The 21,176-nt window shown below is 47.4% G+C and overlaps 1 protein-coding gene across 1 annotated transcript; it reads left to right on the top strand.

Moving 5' to 3' along the window:
• Positions 1-2,351: 2,351 nt before the first annotated feature.
• On the top strand, positions 2,352-20,942 carry MAFB (MAF bZIP transcription factor B). Its single transcript, XM_028734996.2, has 3 exons — positions 2,352-4,169; positions 17,780-17,841; positions 19,676-20,942. Exons 1-2 carry the CDS (start codon positions 3,199-3,201, stop codon positions 17,790-17,792), a joined length of 984 nt encoding a protein of 327 aa, XP_028590829.2. The 5' UTR covers positions 2,352-3,198; the 3' UTR covers positions 17,793-17,841; positions 19,676-20,942.
• Positions 20,943-21,176: the final 234 nt, after the last annotated feature.

Below are 21,176 nucleotides of genomic sequence, written 5' to 3'. Positions count from 1 at the left end.
GGGGCGGCGTGGAGATCTCTCTCTCTCTCTCTCTCTCTCTCTCTCTCTCTCTCTCTCTCTCTCTCTCTCTCTCTCTCTTCCTGGATACGATTGAACGGAACAGGAAAGCAAATCTCAGAGAATTTCAAAAACAGGGAAGGGGAGCCGCGGTTCAAAACTGCAGCCCTCTAATTGCCTGGGCGACTAAGTCCGGATGAATTCTGTTTTACCAGTTACGAGTAACGAGGCAGAGGATGTTTACCGAGGGTTCCTGGGCCAGGCACGTGGAAAAATGCAAAGCAGTATTGATTTTGCCTGGGTGTGTATGTTTTAGGGAGAATTGCATGTTCTGCAGATGTCCGTGGAAGAAAAGACCCTCGTTGGTCTAATTTTCCCTCCACACACTTCAGATAGCAAAGGAGAGGAGAATCCCTAAATTCTGCAAAACAAACAAACAAACAAACAAACAAACAAACAAACCCACCACAATTCAGCTGCTGCTGTTTGAGTTGGGCTACCATAGCACGCCGAAAGCTTCTAACTTTACGCTGTCTCGATTCAACTCCTCGTCCGCCTGCATCTCTCTCTCTCTCTCTCTCTCTCTCTCTCTCTCTCTCTCTCTCTCTCTGACACCCCACCTTCCTTCCAGGAGAAACAGGTAGAGTTTATATAGGTGGACAATATCCTTCTAGAAGGGGCTGGTGGTCACCTGGCCCCACGGAAGCCTCTGTCCTAGCTTTCGAGGGGGCTTTCTTCCCCCGTGCCCTCATCTCCCAGCCTCAGGAGGTTCTTGCAACAGACTCTCCCCTCAAATCCCAGCTGATTGCAGCCGAAGAACCCCAGTTCCAAGCGAGCACGTTCAAGGCAATGAGGTCCGTTGGCATGCCCTGAAATTCCTTTGGGAAGAGGCCTGCGCGGAAGGCGGAGGTAATATACAGCCAGCGACGATTACCCTCGTGTTCTTTTAACGCCTGGGCATCGCATCATGACACCTGGAGATTTCTGGGCTAGGATAAACTGAAATGGAAACTGCACTGAGCTTCTATTCTATTCAAAGTTTTGATCGCATCTTTAAAAGAAATTGGGGGGAGGGCGAGGAGAGGGTAAAACCTGTGTGCATCAGTAACTAGCATATATCCTCTTCCCCTTCTGAATGAAAAAGATCAGAGGTCATAGAACATTTGATCAATCAGAGGGGTGGGTGGGTGTGAAATACCCTTTCTGTGAGAAGTGGGTGAAGAAATAACCCAACAGTCCCTGGTGGAAAAGGATCACTTGGATTTAAAACGCCGTGCCCGTGTAGGAAGTCGAGGTCCTCCCGATACAGATTTCGCTTGGGTTGCCCCTGCCGTTTCTATTCCTCATCCATAGATGCTTCCGTCAATTTCGCCTCCTGCTCTGATCATTTCCCCCTCTCCTTTACAGATGGATGCTATACTCCATGTGACCACTTGGGGTCGCGCTTTATGCCTGTTTGGGGCAGAGCTGCTGAAAAGAGAAATAAGAGCGAGCGAGCGAGCACCTTAATCTCCCTTAATCGTTACAAAATGTTCAAACAAAAACAGTGGTCCAAAAAAAGAAAGAAAGAAGAAATCTTGCAAAATGTGATCTTTGCATGCAGTCACTCGCGGAGTAGAGGAAATCACAGGCCTGCCCCAGGAGTGAAATGGAGAGGTCTAGTTCCTCCCTGCCCACCCGTCCTGTTGAACTCATCCACCACTGCTAGGATGCTCTTTTTAAAAATGATTTCTAACTTGGGATCTCGCTCCCCAGCTCCATATAATAAAGGCCGTGCAAAACAAGTCTACAACCCCCTTCCTTCCCATCCTGCAATATGCATGCACGTGCACACACCTCACCCGGGCTTTGCCTCTCTTCCCTGTGCAATAAACCCCATCTCCTTCTCAGGCACCATAAAAACGGGGGGGGGGGGGTTACAGTCCTTTATTGGCACTTTCCCTTATTCCCCCTCCCCCGCGAAGCAATTCTTTTTTTGCTCCCTTTCCTATAATGGGACGGTGTGTGTCTGTGTGACGGGCTGGTGGGGGATTTATTAATTAAGGATAATTAATAAAGGTGTGTGCAGGGGAGGGTGACTCGCATAGCCATAGACAGGCGCGGGAAGAAGAACCTGGTGGCGAGATGAAAACATGAAAGCCCCCCCCCCCCCCCCCCCCGCAACAAGCCCGGCCGGGAGCTGGGCTGGGCGAGCTGCTTCTCCAGCTGCGAGTCAGCTGACTGGCTGCGAGCTGTCAGCCGGGCTTGGGAGCGCGGGCCCCGCCCCCCGGCTACCCCAGGAACTCCGCGCCCGGGCCGCGGTTGGTCGGCGCGCCCCCGCCGGCCCCGCCCCTCGCGCATATAAGTAGAGAAGAGCGAAGGCGCGCCGAATCACAGCTGTTCAATCGGCGCTGGAGGCAGCGGCCGCGAGCCGAGCGCAGCTTGCCGAGGAGTGGGCTGCGCGCGTGTGAGAGAGAGAGAGAAAGAGAGAGAGAGAGAGAGAGAGAGGGTGCTGTTCTTTTTTTCCCTTTCCCCTCCTCTTCCTCCTCCTCCTCCTGCTGCTGCACTCTCTCCTTCCCCGCCTCCCTCCCATTTCCCAGCGCGATCGCAACTCTGCACACAAAAAGCAGCAACTGCAACCAGCCGCCCTTCTCTGCTGAGCAGCAAAGCGAGCGAAAAGTTGCTCCAGGTCGCGAAGGGAAGCCGGACTTACAAACCAGAGACTGAATCTTAATCCTTGCAGATCGCTCGTTCCCCCCCGTCTCTCCCTGCGAGGAGAAGCAACGCGCGCGCACGTACGAACAGCTCCGAAGGATTTTCCTCCCCCCTGCATTCTTCCTTTTCCAAAAAAAATCTGCTCCTTTTTTTTTTTTTTTTTTTTGCCAGCGGGTTTCTGGCAAGCAGGAGGAACTGACAGCTCTCTCTCTCCTTGCATTGCATCGCCGGCACCGTTAGGGCGAAGGAGAACGAAGAGCCGCGGCCCCTCGAGGGAGAGAGAGTGAGTGTGTCTCTCTCCGACTCTGGCTGTCTCCGGGACTTGGCTTGGCTGAGGCGAAGCGGCGGAGAAAGTTTCTTCCGGGCTGGCTGGCAGCGCGGAGGGTTGGAGCGTGGAGTGAGCCGACGAGGCGGTGAGATCCGTCCTCCTCCTCGTCGTCGCCGTCGTGGTCCCCTCTCCTCTCTCCGGCGGGAGAGGAGGCTCATCCCCCCGCGGAGCCCAGCGCGATGGCTGGCGAGCTGAGCATCGGCCCCGAACTGCCCACCAGCCCCCTGGCCATGGAGTACGTCAATGACTTCGACCTGATGAAATTCGACGTGAAGAAGGAGCCCCTGGGCCGAGCCGATCGCTCGGGCCGCCACTGCACGCGCCTGCAGCCCGCCGGCTCGGTGTCCTCCACCCCGATCAGCACCCCCTGCAGCTCGGTGCCGTCGTCGCCCAGCTTCAGCCCCACCGAGCAGAAGACGCACCTGGAGGACCTCTACTGGATGGCCAACAGCTACCAGCAGATGAACCCCGAGACGCTCAACCTCACCCCGGAGGACGCGGTGGAAGCCCTCATCGGGTCCCACCAGGTGCCCCAGCAGCTCCAGGGCTTCGAGAGCTTCCGGGCCGCTGCCGCTCACCACCACCACCATCACCACCAGCATCACCATCACCAGTACACCGGGGTCCCCCACGAAGACCTGTCGGGCAACGGGCACCCTCACCATCACCACCACCACCACCCTCACCATCACCAGGCGTCGCCCACCCCTTCCAACGCCTCCAGCTCCTCCCAGCAGCTCCAGAACACTCACCAGCCTCACCCATCGTCCTCGTCTTCGTCCTCCTCGTCCTCCAGCAGTGTGGAAGACCGGTTCTCCGACGACCAGCTGGTGTCCATGTCCGTGCGGGAGCTCAACCGGCACCTGAGGGGCTTCACCAAGGACGAGGTGATCCGCCTCAAGCAGAAGAGGAGGACCTTGAAGAACAGAGGCTATGCCCAGTCTTGCAGGTACAAGCGGGTCCAGCAGAAGCATCACCTGGAGAACGAGAAGACCCAGCTCATCCAACAGGTGGAACAGCTCAAGCAAGAGGTCAACCGGCTGGCCAGAGAAAGAGACGCCTACAAGCTCAAGTGCGAGAAACTGGCCAGCAATGGCTTTCGAGAGGCCGGATCCACCAGTGACAACCCGTCTTCTCCCGAGTTCTTCATGTGAGTCCTTAAAAAAAACAAAAAACCCCACCAGCCAACCGAGATATGTTTCTCCCCCTACCCTCCCCCAACCGCTCCCCAGTTGTCGTTCCCCCCTCTCCCATCCTCTGACATCTCCATCCATCCTACCCTCTTGAGCTGAGAGTCAGAAGAGCAACCGAGGGGCCTGGGAAGGGGGTGACGCGTTGGCCTGTGTAATCCGTGACTCTGCTAATCTTTGCAGATCCTTGTCTTCCTCTAGATGAGCTGCGAAGATCCAAGCGGGAGGGGAAGGGTCGCAACTTTTTCATCTTAATTGGCCAGAGAGAGACAGAGATGTGTAGAAGAAAGAGAGAGAAAGAGACAGACAGAGAGAGAGAGAGAGATGGGGCGGAGGGGGTGGGATGGGGAGAGAAAAGGACTGTTTTAAACACACACACACACACACACACAATGTTTTATACGAATCGGTTGCTTGCTTGTAGAACTTTAACCTGGACTTTGCAAAGCAAAACGATGGGCACTGGACAAGCCATCTAGAATTACCTGCTTTGGAGTGGTGGTTGTTTTATAAACGGAAGGAAGAAAACAAGAGAGAAGGGAGGAAAATACCCAATTTACCTGGAAAAAGAGGAGAGGACAATATATGCAGACTCCTCATATATTGCCTGCCTATGAGAAAGTGACAGAATTCAGATGGGACGTTGCCATGCGAGAGAGAGGGAGGGAGAGGAAAGAAAATGAAAACTCCTCGGTTTTATTGCCTGCTTGATTATATAGGGGATAAAAATACGGAAAAAATCTGCATTAAAAATATTAATCCTGCATGCTGGACATGTATGGTAACTTCTATTTTGTACCATTTTTCTTGTTTAAACTTTTCGCATGTTGTTGATCATCAATCATATCTTCTTCTTCTGTTCCTGTTCGGTTTTTTTTTTCCCCTTTTCTTTTCAATGAGTGAGGAAATGTCACGAGTATATATATAAAGCCCTCTTTTTTAACTGCTCATGCAACTGTTTCTCTATATTTCTTTTAAAAATAAATAAATCTGGGCTCATTCCACCAGGAACTTCTCCTGGGCATGTCCCTTTGGAATGAACAGGGCTGCTCTTGGTGGATTGGGCCCCCTGTTAGCTTGTAAATATATATCAGCCATATCAACCGGCGCAGGGGGCAAATCACAATAACATTTCAGCAGGCTGGCTTTTGATGGTTTTGGTCGTTCTTTAGGGAAATAATAAATTTACACACACACACGAGAGAGAAAAGAGAAATTCTGGGCATTTTGCATTCAGAAAGCAACTTTGTATATTTGGTGCACTTTGAAAAGCTGTAACTTTAAAAAAATGCTTATAGTTTTCATTTTGGTTTTTGTTGGGGCAGAGAAAATGACAAGCCTAACCTCCACCCCAATGATATTAAATATACTCTAGAAGTTAACTCTTCCGAAATCAGCGGAGTTGACCTCCCGATCTGTGCGGTTAGAAAGGGCCAAGTTTGAATTAAATTGGACTTTACTTCCAAGTATGTGTCGTGGTGTGTCCTTCAGAGACCGAAAAGGAAAACCAAGTAGCCCAGGCAGAATGTTATTAATGTGTGACAACGCTTGGATCCCGTGCTGGGTCTTCACCGCAGTCCCCGGTAATCTTCCGTTTGGGCTACCTGAATTTATCAGACACTCAGGAAAAGTAAGAGATTTTACAACTTGGCGATTACTTCTCCCCGCCCTCGCAAGCCCCTAGCAACAATTGGCCGCTTCACTTCTTAACGCTGAGAGATGCGAGTCAGTTTCAGTGGCTGCGTCCCGCGCAACTCACGTGCTCGCGCTCTGATTGGAGTTAAGTTAATCAGTGTAAGAGTAGGAATAGATTCTGAATGCATTAAAAAAAACCACACCTCTTTTATTTTTTTAAAAAATATTGTTTTGGAGGCAGACACTTCGCTTTTTCAAGTATATTCTTTTTGCAATATTTAATCTGCTTCTTCATGCAGCCAGTGAGAGTTTAGCCAAATTTCTTCGCAAATGCTAATACTGTAGTTAATAATCTGGAGTCTTATGGGTGTGTTTATTACTTTTTTCTTCTTCTGGTGTTTTTTTTCTTCCTCCTGCAGGTCAGTAAAAGGATTTTATGTTGCACTGACAAAAATACCAAAATGAAAACCTTTATTTTTTAGTTTTCTTTTAGGGTTTGCTGGCACTGCTGGCCGGATGCATTTTAAGTTTGTATTAGTTTATAAATTAACAGTAATACCAAGAATCGTGAAAAATGAAGAGCATGGTGCTTGCCTAAATATTGTGGATATTAATAGTCATGCATCAGAAAAAAAAATACCCCTCTGAGCTTTTTGGGTTTTTACGGATTCAACTGTGTTGAAGTCGCAACATTGCAGCAGCAGAGAGAGAAAAAATATTGTTTTTATTTCATGTAAACGTTCTGAAGGGATCAATTTAAAATCCTGCTTATGATATGAAAAATATTAAAAAAAACACCTCTTGGTCTTATTGTAGTTTTATTCAGACTGGTTTCTGGTTTTTGTTTGTTTATTAAATTGTTTCATATTTTTGCTTACTAATATCATTGAAATGGCATTTTCTTTGGAGGGGGTACATCTCTCACTACTTGGGGGTTGAATTCTCTCCCTACTTGGGGGAACAAGACATTTGTGACTGTTATTATTATTTGGGTCCAGATTCACCAAATCAGGGGACTGCTAGAACTCTGTACTTCCAGCCCGATCCATTATCAAAATTCTTCTTTAAAAAAACCTAACAATAACATCCTGCAGTCTGAGAAAAGATGATTTTCTCGGAAGTAAGTTTTAATGTGTTAAAAGGGGATCTCTTCCACATAAATGCCCTAAGATGGTAGCCTTAGTCCCAGACACTTAATTTCAGAGGCAGCATATATATATCACTGTGCTTTAACCTGAATATGATAGATCAAGTTGAGGTCAAACGATGATTTCAGCAATATCAGTTGCACCAAGGTGTGCTTTAGTCTTCATAATATTCTAGTTTGTCTGGAACCGAAACTCTCATTTCTTATTCTAAAAGCATTTAACTTGGAAGGGAGCATCTTTGATTTTAATGAGAGCTTCCATGGAAAAAGTGTTCCGGCTCAGGATAGAACATGGAAGCTTTCTGGCTTGCTTTAGTCCAACCTTTCAGCGTCCTTAAATGAAGGGTCCACAGCATTAAGGGCGGGGGGGGGGGGAGAGGGAAAGATGCCAAGACCACGTCCCCTTCTGTAAAATGGACAGGCCTCGATGGAACTTTGGCCTGAGCTCAGCAGTAAATCCCCCTGGTCTCAAGCCACCCAGGGATCGGGAACTTTTCACTCTTTGGAAACAGCACAGGCAAACAGATCAAAGAGCCCCAAACACTCCATGCGGCTGAAAATAGTTGCTTTTTTCAATTGGACTGAAACCCTTAGGCCTGTCTTACTGCCCCTACACACACACACACACACTACCCCCCTCTGTCCAATGACACAAAACGTCGAAAGGGTTAAGCGCCAACACACACACACACACACACACACACACACACACACACAGCTAGCTTCCACACATCTCCAGTTTCACACCTAAGAGAGGCTGAACCGAGTCTGAACTGAAATGCTCGGGCCTGACAGCAAGGCAGCTCCGAGGGGTGGTGAAGGAAAGGCTTGCAAGCTTCATCACATCAGGCTTGCGGGGAGGGGGGGGGTGTCTCTCAGGTGTGGGAAAGGGACCTGCGGCGATCGTGCTGAAACACAGGCCCAAGAGCTTAAGAAAACGTACGAGATGGGCCTTGTTTATCTGTGTGTATATACAGAGCGCCATTCCGGTTCCCCGGGGAGGAATGGGGGGGGGGAGAACCTCTTTGTTGTTGTTATTATTATTTATTATTATTTATTCAACAACCCGCACGCCCCCCTCCCTCCCAGGCAAAACCATTCGTGAAACAGAAAGCGCCTAGCGGAGCAACGCTGACTCAGAGAGCCCCGGGGGGCTACCCCTTGGAAGCACCCCCCCCCCGGATTTGAACCGTCCTTCGCTGCGTCCTCATTGCCCCACAAGTCAAAGTCAGATTTGTGCATTTCATGATCTAGCCAGCTTCACCTGCCTCCCACAGGCCCGTCCCTCGGTTCCCAAGAGGTGATCTTCGCCTCCGCCACTCGCCACCGCAGCTGATTCATGCTTTCACTCCTCTTCTGTTAATTCACTAAGTTTAGGCTGATGGTGGAGGTGACTAGAAGAAAAGCCAGCGGCTGCGGCGGTCGATGCCCCCTCCTTCCTGATACAAACAGCTGAGTCGCCCCACGCTCAGAATCAGCGCAAGAGTGTAAACTTTTTCAAAAACAAAAACCCAACCATAAAGAATTTAATTTGAACCGATTTGGGTACGCTCGAGGTGAGCCGAACCTTTCACCTTACTTCCATGGAAAGTGTAGGAAGAAAGGGGCGGCCATTTACGCGGAGGTATGCTCTGTGGGTTTTTGGGGAACACGATGAAAAAAACAAAACCAGTCTGTAACTCAGAAGCGAAGCCTCGCTGAGTTGAGCTGGGCCTGGCTTCCTGGTACGCGCCGTCGGGCTTGCAAGCCTCAGCAGGCTGACTAGGGAGTCAGTTCCCTTGACCAGCGTGAGACAGAGAACCAGGAAACTTGCAATACACTTCCAAGAGAACGTACGTAGGATCCGGATGGCAAAAGCTTTCGGGTCTAGGCCTTCTGCTCTCAAATGACGGGCAAGTTGTGCAGGTAGGGAACTGTGTGTGTGTGTGTGGTTTGGTTTTTAAACAACTTTCCACTTCTTTTCAGAACTCACACTGGGAAAGACTCTTGGAAGAAAGGCCGAGATGGGGTGAGGGATCATTATAATAAGGCGTGCGTGAGAGAAGGGGGTCGGGGATCAGTTAAATCTGTGAGGAGGAGACTCCCACAACGACCGCACTTGCAAGCGGAAGACAAATGCGAAGCTTTGCCTGAGGGTCGATCATCCCCACCAGGCAGCGAGGGTTGTCAGTATTCGTAAGAAAAATCCCAACCCCGCACTGGCTGCTAGAGAAGGCGGAGAAGAGCCGCTGCCAGCCCGCAGGAGCAGCATGGAGGAGGGGGCTAGCGAGGGCTTCATTTTTCTCCCCCTCCCCACTTGCCAAGGGAGGCACGCTCGGCCTGTCGGAAGGCCTGAGCGGAATATTGTTCGTGGGAACTGCCATCGCATATTAATGTTCTCTCATGCATGCACGGAATAAATCACTGCAGCTAATTGAGCAACAATTTTTCCCCCTCCAGGAAAACAGGCCTCAGAGAAGTACAAGGAGGTTCCTTTTGAGGCGCCCGGATTCCCATCAAATAACTGTGTCAGTGGGAAGGTTCAAGGGCAGAGGTCCGCTGCTGTAGGAAGTGTCCTGGCAGCAGCACTCGGCGCTCTTAATAAATGTGAATTTAGCGGACTTTTAACAATTGATAAAAATCAAAGTATCAACCTCCTCTAGTTAGGCTTGTGGGATTAAAAAAAATGAGTGGTGCCGAGGGGGTAGGACTTTTGAGCAGAAGTCAAGGGTCCCGCTCGGGAGAACGAGCAGGAGGACCTCCTAAGGTAGCGCGAAGTCATTATTATACCATCTAAGAAGGAAGGCTGGCTCAAGGACGTTAAAGTCAGAGTCTTTGAATTGCCTAACTGTAGGAGGGCTAGGAACATGGGCAGCCGCATTATATGCCAAGCCAGATCACTGGTCCATCTAGATCAGGTTTAGTGATCCTGGGATCACCTGGGATCTCTCGCATGCAAAGTGCGTGGCACTAAGGCACAGTCCTGCTAAGATCGCTTTGCTTTTGGTGGTGTTTCCCCCCCCTTTCTTTCTTTCTTTCTTTCTTTTTTTGAGGGGCACTCAGTTTTGGGCCTGTGGCAGTGGGCGCAAGTTGTCTACTTGCTGACAAACGGAACCGGGAGAAAGCAGGCACATCTTGCAGAGATTCAGTTACAGTATAACTCCGACCTCCGCAAATGGGACAGAGGGCGAGTTTCTCAGGCTACAAACCTTGAGGTTCCAAAGCTATCAGGACACGTTGATGTACGCAAAACAGCGACTGACTCTCTCTCTCTCTCTCTCTCTCTCTCTCTCTCTCTCTCTCTCTCTCTCTCTATCCCCCCCCCCCCGTTTACGTTGAGGAGGCTAAACGTGCGCGCGCGCGCGCACACACACATACCCCGACTGCAACTCTATGCACCATTGCTCGAGAATAAGGCTTACTTCGGAGTAAGCATGCATAGAATTGAAGCGAGGCGCACATTCTCAAAACAACAAGGCTGTTTTGAGATCAGAGGGGAAGTGAAACTTTATGCTGAAAAGGACGGAGGAGGATTTCCCCCCCCCCCAGCTGCTCTACAAATTTCACAAGCTTTGTTGCTATAAAATCACATACAAACACACCATGAACACTTGTAGAAATTGGGGAAGTGACCCTTAAAAAGGAATTTAAACATTCGCATTTTATGGAGACGACCTGGTAGCTTTAGCAGGAAAGAAGGAAACCCAACGCAGCGAATGTGAAATGCTTGCGTGTGTTTGTGTTACTGGATAGAAAGTGCACCAGAAGTAATTGCAGAGAGATGGGGTGGTGATGGGGAAGAGAGCGCACTAGTAGAATGGATGTCTGATCACAGGGACCGGATGCAATAGATAAGATGCAGCCCCCAACCTGGGCATGTTTAACTCAGACGTAAGCCCTACCTTATCTAATGGGGCTGACGCGCTATTAAGCAAGGCCACTGAATTCAACCGGGCTTGCTTCCCTGAGTAGGCATGGTGAGGTTTGCGCGGGATGTATGTATGCCAAATGGCAGCCTAAGGTTTCTAGTGGCGCAGCTATGGCATGGGAAGAGACATACAGACTCAAATAGACAGCTGTAGCTGACACAAGATAGGCAGACGCCGCTGTGTACAGACAGACAGGCTCACAACTCGGAATACAGACACGATTAGGGTGGGAAAGATATAGTTGAATAAAACTAGGGTGGCTTGAAAGGGAGGTGTTATCCTATCTGAGGTTTCTCTCTTCCCCCCACCGCACCCGATTTTCCTTGTGTGTGATTTTCCTCTGCACAGAATAGAAGCAGATGAATTCACTAGCAGAGCAAAACTGCAGGCCGCCTCTTCTCGCCCCCTATAGAAAAAAAATAATCACAGATTTCCTGCATCGGGAGAAGTTCGGCCTTTTCTCTCGTTGCCTGGCCTGGAGTCTCTAGCTGGGTTGTCCACCGTCTTTTCACTCAGCCATTTCGCCTTCTCCACAATTTATTCTCTCTCTCCCTTTCTCTCCCTTTCTCTTTCTATTTCCCTCTCAGACTGGCCTAAGGGCATTCCGGTATACAGTATTTTCTTTCAGTATGTCTCGATAGGTTCTCAGTTCAGAAGAACAGTTGACACAAGCATCAGCTGGAAAGAGGAAAGCGCAATTCTCTCTCTGTGTGTGTGTGAGAGAGAGAGAGAGAGAGAGAGGGAGGGAGGGAGGGAGAGAGAGAGAGAGAGAGAATGTATGCACACCCACCCACACAAGGGCTGCCCTTGGGCCCAGTGCTTGCTTTTATATTATTAAAAACCAAACAACTACGATACGTTCCGGATTAAGCTCAAGCTTTCAACACCCACTGCTGAAACTCCACGCATGTGATGGAAGCTAGAGATGGTAACTGAGGACTGATGGGAAGGCGCTTTTTGCACAAGCTCGGGAACGCACGGCAGGAATACGCAATCTGAACATAAGCCTCGGGGACGATTCCCATTAGCTTGTTAGCCTCACACACAAAACCTCCGCCAATATTTCCAAGCAGCTTGCTTCCACCTTAGACGGGCTGCTGATCTCGATGAACTCTCGGTCCGAGGCATCAGATCTCTCCTTGCGGACTTCTTAGCCCCCTGTTCCCTGCGCAGCTTGACCCACGCGCGCGTTCATTTCCTCTTGGCTATTGATTGACAACAAAAATAGGAAGTGTTGTGCAGAGAGGAAGAAAGTGGAGTAGACAGGGAAGCGTTGGCCAGGGAAAGTAAGATGCAAGGGGCGCCATGCGGTAGGGGGTGGGAGGGAAGTGAAGGGCTCAGTCACCCCCTCCTTTGTTTCAGATCACGCCTAGTGGTGATATCTCAAGAGCACTTGCTCCCCGGTTATTCTTATGCGGCAAACTAAAGTAACCTTCCCCAAGGGAAGATCAAGGAACTTTGCTATGAATTTTGTTTCTCTCTTCCGCCCCTTGCAACCTGAAAGGGGACCTCTGAGAGGAGGAGATCTACTAGTCCCTCCAGAATCTTTATTTTGAAGAACTGATGTAGGAACATAGGATGTCAGACCACTGGTCTCTACCCTGACCGGCAGCAGCTCTCCAGGGTTTCAGACACGGGCCTCCTCACAGTCTTATCTGGAGATGCCGGGGACTGAACCTAGCACCTTCTGCATGCAAAGCAGATGCTCTACCAATGAGCCACGGCCGTCCCCTATAGCTCTTCTCCTACATCCAAGAAGGCAACGTCACCAGTCCACAGAACGCGGAATAGAATGTCCCAAACATTCTGTAGGAGACGCATTGTATAATGGTCTGGAGTTACGATTTAGGACCCATAAATTAAAGGGGGATAAAGCCTCATCCAAGCTCTTATCCTGTATGCAGCGTCAGACCTGCTCCAACGCTGCAATTGAACAATAACACATACGAAGAGCGAGAGCGAGCCTTGGCCCATGTGCAGAGTTCCGCCACTAACCGTAGCCAAGCCTTTCTGGGGATTAATAGTAAGGATCAAGTTTCGCTGAGCAGCATATGTAACTTCCACGCAGGCTTCAATCTACGAAAGACACACACACACACACACACACACACACACACACACACACACACACACCCCTTCTCGGTGTAGAGATTAAATGCTGCCGCCCTGATATGGCCAACAGGCAAGCCATATTTTGCTGTTTTTACAGAAGCCTTCTTTGCGCAGGGAAAAGAGCAATCATGGTTATTACTGTTCTCCTTTTATATATCAGAAACTGGGGCCAAAGAAAGCAAATTTTCCTCTAGTCCGAGGTGTGAGGAGCAATGAGCGATGCAAAGGCTTGTGTTGTATTAGCCTATTGCATCTACAAATGCATGACTATGCAGTGGAAGACAAGCCCTAGTAAACGTGTTTGTTTACTAGGAAGTATGTCCTGCTGTTTTCAATGGAGCCAGCTCCCAAGTAAGGGTGCACAGGATGGCGGTCTTACAGCCCCAATCCTTTTACTCAGAAGTAAGTCCTACTCATTTTAAGCGTTTATCCTGATTTCCCAGGGCTGCTAGCCTATGCGCGCTTTGCTTAGGAGGACATCAGCGGGTACTATCTCTGAGTAAGAGCACATATGACCGGGCTACGTAACTGGGAATCTGGATCAGCTCCCCTCGTCTTTCACGTCGCCTTTGGAGACGAAATATAGCCAAACTATTCCACATTAGGAACTAAGCCCTGTAGATCTCAGTGGAGTGTTACTCTTGAGTAAACATGCATGTGGCTCAGGCTGCACACAGGAAGCATTACAGGACCCGATCCCGGAGTCAGTGCAACCTTCCCCCATCCCGAGGTGGGGTTGGGGTATATAGTTCCTGGCAGAAATACAGCCACGCACATACTGATGCCCCACCTCTTTCTTAAGGCGCTTGATTTCACTACCGTTTTGCAACGAACACGTGTCTTCCACTGACTCGAGTTCGAATCCCACCAACAGTTGTCACTTAGTTTCATTCATTTGCATCATGGTCCGAGATTCCTCCCTTCACCCTAGCAAAGCTTGATTGTCCCTAATCCAATTTGCCTGTGACCTTTTCTTTTTCTTTTAAGATATTGTCATTGAGAGCTGCATGCATAAAAAAAAGTACAGGAGGTTTGAAGGCCGTTCAGGATTTGCAGCCTTCTCCAAATGTGGCGTCTGATTCTGCTCCTCCTGCATTCTCGAGGTGTGGTGCAGCCGCCGCTGCCGAGACCCCTTCAGTGCAAATCAGATTATTTTGTTTGATCTTCCAGTTTTGCTGGAGCTATTGCTAACCGCTGTAGAGAGATTTGCATTGCTCCGGGTTTGCTCTCCCTGCAGGGCAGAGAAGGGAACGACTAACAAGGTTTTGCCCCAGAATTAAACAAGACGAGCAGGAAACGCAACGGGAGATCGCGATGGAAGGGGGGGGGGTGTAGCAGATGATGCTTGCGCCTGGGACTATAGAGGATCCCACTGGAATCATTTAAGACAGGCCTGGCTCAAAGTCAGATCACTTTTGGAATTGGGGCTTAGCAAATATATATATACACAGAGAGAGACTTGTGAATGAGCCGCACTGGACTGAGTGTGACTTAAGTCCAAGCAAGCCAGAATTGGATCGGGCCGCAAGTTTATGCGCTCCTCCTTGGAAGTAACTTCTATTGAACCCAGTGGGGCTGCCTTCTACATATGCACAAAAACCTGCTTTATGGCTGCAATCGTTTTGTACACTTACAGTCTGCATAATATTTATTTTATACGCAAGGAAATCTTACATAGAATGATTGGAAGGGACCACGAGGGTCATCTAATTTAACTCCCTGCAATGCAGGAATTTTTTTCTCCCAACGTGGAGCTCGAACCCACGACCCTAAAATTAAGAGTCTCATGCTTTTACCGACTGAACTATCTTGTTGCAGTCAATGGGACTTAGTCCCTGAGAAGTGTGTGCAAGATCGCAGCCTTACTTGGCAGTAACCGCATTAAATTCAGTGGGACTTCCGAGCAAACGGGCTTTAGAGGTGCACGAATGGGTATGCGTGTGTGCAAATAAACCTAGTCCAACATGACTGATACTCAGAGTGGATCCACTGAAATCAAAGGACTTTACGTTAGTCATATTCAGAGCAGACCGACTGCAACCATTGATTTCAAAGGGTCTACTCTGAGCAACTCATTCGGATCTTACCCCCGATTTTCGGTGTGTGTGCTCACCATAAAAACTCCGCAGGAAAACCTCCCCCCCCCCCGATGCCCGTCTGATCAACTTTTGCAATCCAGTAGATCATGCACAGTACTGGTTAGCCTTGAAGGAGCCAGGCTGCCAACATTATTAGGATGAGCTGGGGATTGCGAGATAACCGCTCCCAGCTGTGTTTTAGGTTTTAATGTGATTTTTAAAAAACATTTTTTTTTTAAAAAAAAGATATTTTAACTTGGCGAAACGCCCGCATGCCGCTCGAGCAAGCTGGTTCCGCGGGTTGATTGACAGCGCAAGGTCACCGAGCTCTTCTGGGCGATGGGTGTCAAGTTTCAAGAGCAGACAGATAAAGCTGCCGGAAAGCTCTTTTCTGCCTCCCCCCCCCCGCCCTTTCCCTGCTTCTTCTCGCCTTGTTCTTTTTGGCATGGCGGAAGAACCCTCTTCAGACCCAGAAAGCAAGGACAACGGGCACTGTGCATTACCTGCGCAGTTTATGCGTAGACCTTGCTTTTTTCCTGCTTAGCTGTGACACTGCGAAAAGAAGGCTTTGGTCAGGTTGACCAAATCCCAGCCGAGCTGTAAAGCTCAGGAATTTTGTCTCCCACCTTTTAGAACCAGGGGCTTGCAAAGTTTCTGGGGTTTGCAAGCAGCAGTTGTAAATGTTTCAAACACAGCAGGTAAGGTTTAAAAAGTTCAGGTCCATTTTGTATATTTAAGGGACGGATTTACACCCTCCCTTAAACACATCAAGGGTTCAATCCTATATAGATGTCTGCTCAAAACCATGTTTGACTACATTCAGTAAGGGAGCACATTCAGAAAAGGGGGTTTATAATTGCAGCCCATCGCCAATAAATGGAAGAAGAAACTTAACCTTTATTTTTTTACTACATTTGCTCCTCCCCCCCCCTTTATGGTTAAGGGTAGCCTTAGGTTGTGTGTGTGTAAGTGTCACTGAACTCAGTGCAACTTACTACTGAGTAGATAAGCATGCAGTGGGATGCAGCAGAAACGCCCCTCCCCCTCCAGGAGGGGACAGAAAGGGCAACACATATGGGCAAATAGTGTCTGGGGGGGGGAAATATTAATGACAGGAGTTCGTTATAACAGGGGAGGGTAAATTGGGGGATGAGCTCCTTGCTGGGGGTGTGTGGTTGCCCCCTGACCCCCCTGCATGGTCCATGCATGCATAAGTTTGCACTGCACAATTTTTCCTTTGACTATATACCCCCATGAATTAGTCTCTCTCCCTCTCCCCGCCTCCATTCCAATACATTCTGTAAGGTGGACTTCTAGAATGCAACACTGGCTGGCTGTTTTATATAAGGCGGAGGGAAGGTTTCTGTGCTTGCTTTTCTCGCCCTTTAGAAAGGCACCTTAAATAAATGATACGCTCCTTGGACCAAGGCAGGAGCAAACCTTCTGCACAGCTGTGCTCTTGGAATGGAGGAACCCTTTTCTATGCTGCATGCTTTCCTCTGCACAGTGGCAATTCAGAAGTGTTGAAGGAATAGAAGAAGGATATACAGCAAACCCATGCTTGACAATGATTTCCTGATGTTTCTGCTTTGCACGGCCACAATTAGAGTAAGTGTATTGCAATTACAGAAGAGGAACTCATATGTAAGGCAAAAGGTACTGACACAGATTCCCCTCTCCTTTCTCTCATCGCTTTGCTCAAGCAGTTAGGAGCAGCTTTTAGCGAGAAAGATCTGCCCTTTGAATGTATTTTATTCCCCCTTTTAAAGTTTCATTACTTCTCTCAAGCTCCCCCCCCATGCGAAATGCGATGTTTCCACGCTCTGTACATGTGCTCCCTTAAAAGATTTGTTTAGCTAAGGAAACCGCTGCTAAGCGTCGAGAAAGGAATTAAATGTATAGAATGATAAGCTGCTGCTAAGACGTATAAGAACACTTAAATTAATAATAAGGACTTGTTCTGAGGCAAAATTCAATTTTGCTTCCTATTATGCAATCTTTGCATGTAAAGTTGCTTTAATGCAAAATAGCAGCTCATCAAAAATTCTGTTTTATTGGTATCAAAAATTTATGATATCCTGAGGCATGAGGGGCCAGGGCGCAAGGTAGGCAAGCCATGTCCTTTTAGCAAGTTTAGTGCTTTCTGAAAAGCAATGTATTTCAAACTTGGGGGAAAATTATTCCTGAGATGAAGGTATGGTGGTAGGGAAGTTTCAGTTGTGGTAAGGCTGCTTGCATGAGAAAGCCGCTGAATACTAGCAGTCAGTAAGCCAAATATATTCTTTCAGCAGAGTTCAGAGATGTCACAGGCAGCTGCTATTATTGGTTGGAGAAGGAAGAAAGGGGTCTTCTGAAGTGTTACTGGGAAAACTCTAGTTTCCCAGCCTATATCAACAATTGTATATGCTATGCTCTCTGACCCATTTATCAGCAAATATGAATGTCTGTACAAATGTATAAATGCAAGGGGCCAGACCTAGACTTGCTCATGCTTAGAATGGGCCCACTAAAATCAACACGACTTCTTAGTCATATCTAATTTGTCCTATTCATTTAAATGGGTCTACCTGAAGCACAATTAAGTCTGGTTCCAACCAAAGCTGTCCAAAAATGAATTTGATTTTTATTTATTTATCTTTATAAAAAAAAGCTTCACATGCTTTTCTGTGCTATCTTTATTTCTCTCTTAGTACCATGCTGTAAAGCACTGTGCAAGAAAACCTCACAACACACTCTCAACAGCCTCATGAGGGTAGGTAATCAATATAAGAATCTAATCGTTTTGCTGGTAGATTTAAGCTGATAGTGGCTCCTTCTGGCTGCAGGGCGATCCATGGAAAAAGTGAGCCTGGAACCCTGGTTTCCCATGTAGTGCAGTAAAATGAGTTGGGGGAAAGGCCTGCAATGTTCTCCAAAACAGTAGGCTAGTTTCTACACACACTCACACACCCCTCACTGTCCTCCAGACAAAAGGCGTTATCAGAGTCCAAGGACACATTCCTGCCAGGCGAAAACAGTCAAGGACTGTGGCCTGGTGCGAGTTTGTTGTGGCTAAGGATGGTTGTGCATGTGATGTGGGTAGAGTCCTGAAGGCCAGGATCCTCAACTCTGGTCTAATGTGAGAGATGCTGATTCAGAAGTCTGTCTAGAAGCCAAGCTTTCTGATCAATGCCCTCCCACCAGATGTCAAAGAGAACAACAACTACCAGACTTTAAGAAGACATTTGAAGGCAGCCCTGTTTAGGGAAGCTTTTAATGTTTGATGGACTGCTGTATTTTAATATTTTGTTGGAAGCCGCCCAGAATGATGGGCGGGGTATAAATACAAAATTATTATTATTATTATTATTATTGTTATTATTATTATTATTATTATTATTAAGGCACATGGAAGGGCAGGTTGCCAACACACTGTGGTAAGGAAACACAGTCTGTGTATGCCCAGAAGATAGTTCCATCTTTATTGCTTCTTCCAGTGAGCCATGGGGATTGGAAACAGTATCTGATGCTCAGCTCAGAAAGGTGGCCTTCCATTCTGCACTGCACTCGCCGTAATAGCAGAATTAGTGCCCACGTACTGGTGGAAATGGAGTTTGGGCTGCTGAGAAACAAGAGGAAGGCATCCTGATGTTTACAGATTTGGTTTTTTTAATCGAACCCTGCCACAAATAAAACAGAAAGAGACATTCCCATGCATCCCAAGAGCCAAATAGCACCGAGCATGCCCAGTGGACACAGGTACCAGTGAATGCCAGCTAGATAAGAAAAACTGAAGGCAGGGTGGGGTGGGGAAAATGAAAGGGCAGTTGGGCTGCTGGAACTCCCAACAGCTTTGTGTCTCGGAGGGTGGCATGGCTGGCTGGCTGGCATAAACAGGAGTGCTCTATTTAGTGGAGAGTGTTATACGGCAACATTTTGTTCTACTTTTAGCACTGGGTGTAATGAAATACTTCTTTCTGTTGCTCTTTTTGTCTGACAGTTCTAAGTAAAGACCCCTTTAACGGCAGACTTACAAACACCACACATTTGTTCTGGGTATCTGCTGCCCAGTCAGCTGATCTGGATATCAGTGGTGCTGATCAGTGGTTTGGAGTGCTTGCGTCCAGTTATGGGTCCAGGGACCCCTTAATTGACCCGGGTGCTTTGTTTGCTGGGAGTGTTCCTAGGCAGAACTTCATGCATATAGGTAGGCAGGTTGCTTGGGGATTTTGCGGCACATCAACAGTTAAATTGTATTCTGCCACATGCAGATAGAAGTAGAAATTTCAGAACTAAGAAACTCCTAAGTGATTCACACATAGTCTGGGAAATCAGCTTTCTATACATTGTTGCTATGACTATATTATAATATATATATATAAAATAAAGGGTATAATAAATACGGTATATAAAAATTATTCTGGTGCTACAAGTCTAAGCAAGGACAGACTAAGCAGAATCAAGCCTTCATGATGTTTGTTTCTAACCTACTGACTGTCTTATTTCCTTCTTTATCATTCAGAGCTCAGTTTAAAAATTGCTTTATACATTGTCTTGTCCACACAACAACCCCCATGGGAAAGGTTACTATTGTTCTTATTTTGCAGATGGGGAAACTTGCTGAAGGCCATCCAGTGAAACCATTGCTGCATTGGGGAGAGTGTTTTGGATGAACTTGGCCCATGGGATTGCACTAATTTCCTCTTTACAGCATGTGGCTATTAGGGCTCTATTAGTGCCCTGCACATCATGGTGACCAAGAACCAGGAGAAGAAGCTAAATGGACTGCAAACCTACTTGAAGAGCACGATGAAAAATGGCTGAATCATCAGCCGTGTCTTCCTCACTTTGGATCCTTCTCCCATTTTGGGGTTTCTCCATTCACCCCCCTCAAAGTACAATGTTATTTTCAAGGGCAAGTTCATTTCAGACTCTGGATGGGGGTACCTTTTGTAAATTTCTCCCATGTTAAAAAACCCCCAATAATCAAACATTTGCATCCCTTCTCCCCACCAAAAAAGTGCATCAGGGACAAAGATTGTAGACCAGCCTGCTGCTGGCAGGGCTAGTTTTGTATGTCCAGAGGTTTCTTTCATTTTTTTTAAAAAAATAATAATACAAGGGAACATTGTTTATAACTGTGATTCCCCCATTTGTATTTGAAGTGGTACACTCCATTCTACCACCTCATTACACCACCATCTCATTTGGCTACATGGGCAGACCAGGCCTTAGGCAAGTTACTTTCTCTCAGACTCAGTGTCTCCCCTCAATTCTGTAATATGGGGATAATGCTTGGTTGTTAGGCAGGATTGCTGAGCTGATGAATGTGCAGTGCTTTGAACTCTCTAAGCACTATATAAATGCTATTATTAGCACAAAACACAAAGACACAATGTCTTCCGTCCACTCCAAAATATACCTGATTCACAATCTCTAATAAAGGTGAATCACAGGTAAGAATTGTGCATCATTTATAAAATGAAAAGAGCCAGAGTTGAAGCCTGTCTTGAAGCCAGATTGTATGATGGGAATAAACTCTGTTGTTAGAAAGCTTAATGATCATAATGGTGAATGGAAGACACTTTGTACGTGTTTCAGTGTGCTCTTGTCTTGATTATTTATGAATGTCTATGATGCAGGTATAAGTCCTGACATTGAAAACAGGTTCTGAAACTAAGCCTGGTGGGTCTTAACTAAAATTAAACCCAGAATAAGAGTTAAATTTGCACTCAGAAGAAGGCTGTGTAGTAATGTCACCCAGTTCCATAATTTATGAAGCAATTTGGATCACACTTAAACATAGCAGGCTTATCATCTTGTCTCTGGAATAGAATTTAAAGACATTGTTTATAATAAATCATTGCAACTCTACATCTTTTGTCTCTTCTTTAATCTGTATCCAGTTGTACTTTACTGTAAATATATCATAATTACCGGTGTCTGGTGTTTATGTATGCAACAGTTGATAGGTGACACTCTTTTGTTTAATCGTCTGCACAGTAAGCAAAGGGTTCTCTGCTGCAAATAAAAAATCAAATCAAATCAAAGATAAATGTGGTACTTGGAGGGTTAAACAAGGTCTCAGAATCTGAGTAAATATTTATA

Source organism: Podarcis muralis, chromosome 5 (genome assembly GCF_964188315.1).
Source record: "Podarcis muralis chromosome 5, rPodMur119.hap1.1, whole genome shotgun sequence".
In the NCBI taxonomy this organism is placed as follows: domain Eukaryota; kingdom Metazoa; phylum Chordata; class Lepidosauria; order Squamata; family Lacertidae; genus Podarcis; species Podarcis muralis.
The sequence above is the reverse complement of the archived record's forward strand: the minus strand, read 5'-3'. Positions and strand labels throughout refer to the sequence as shown.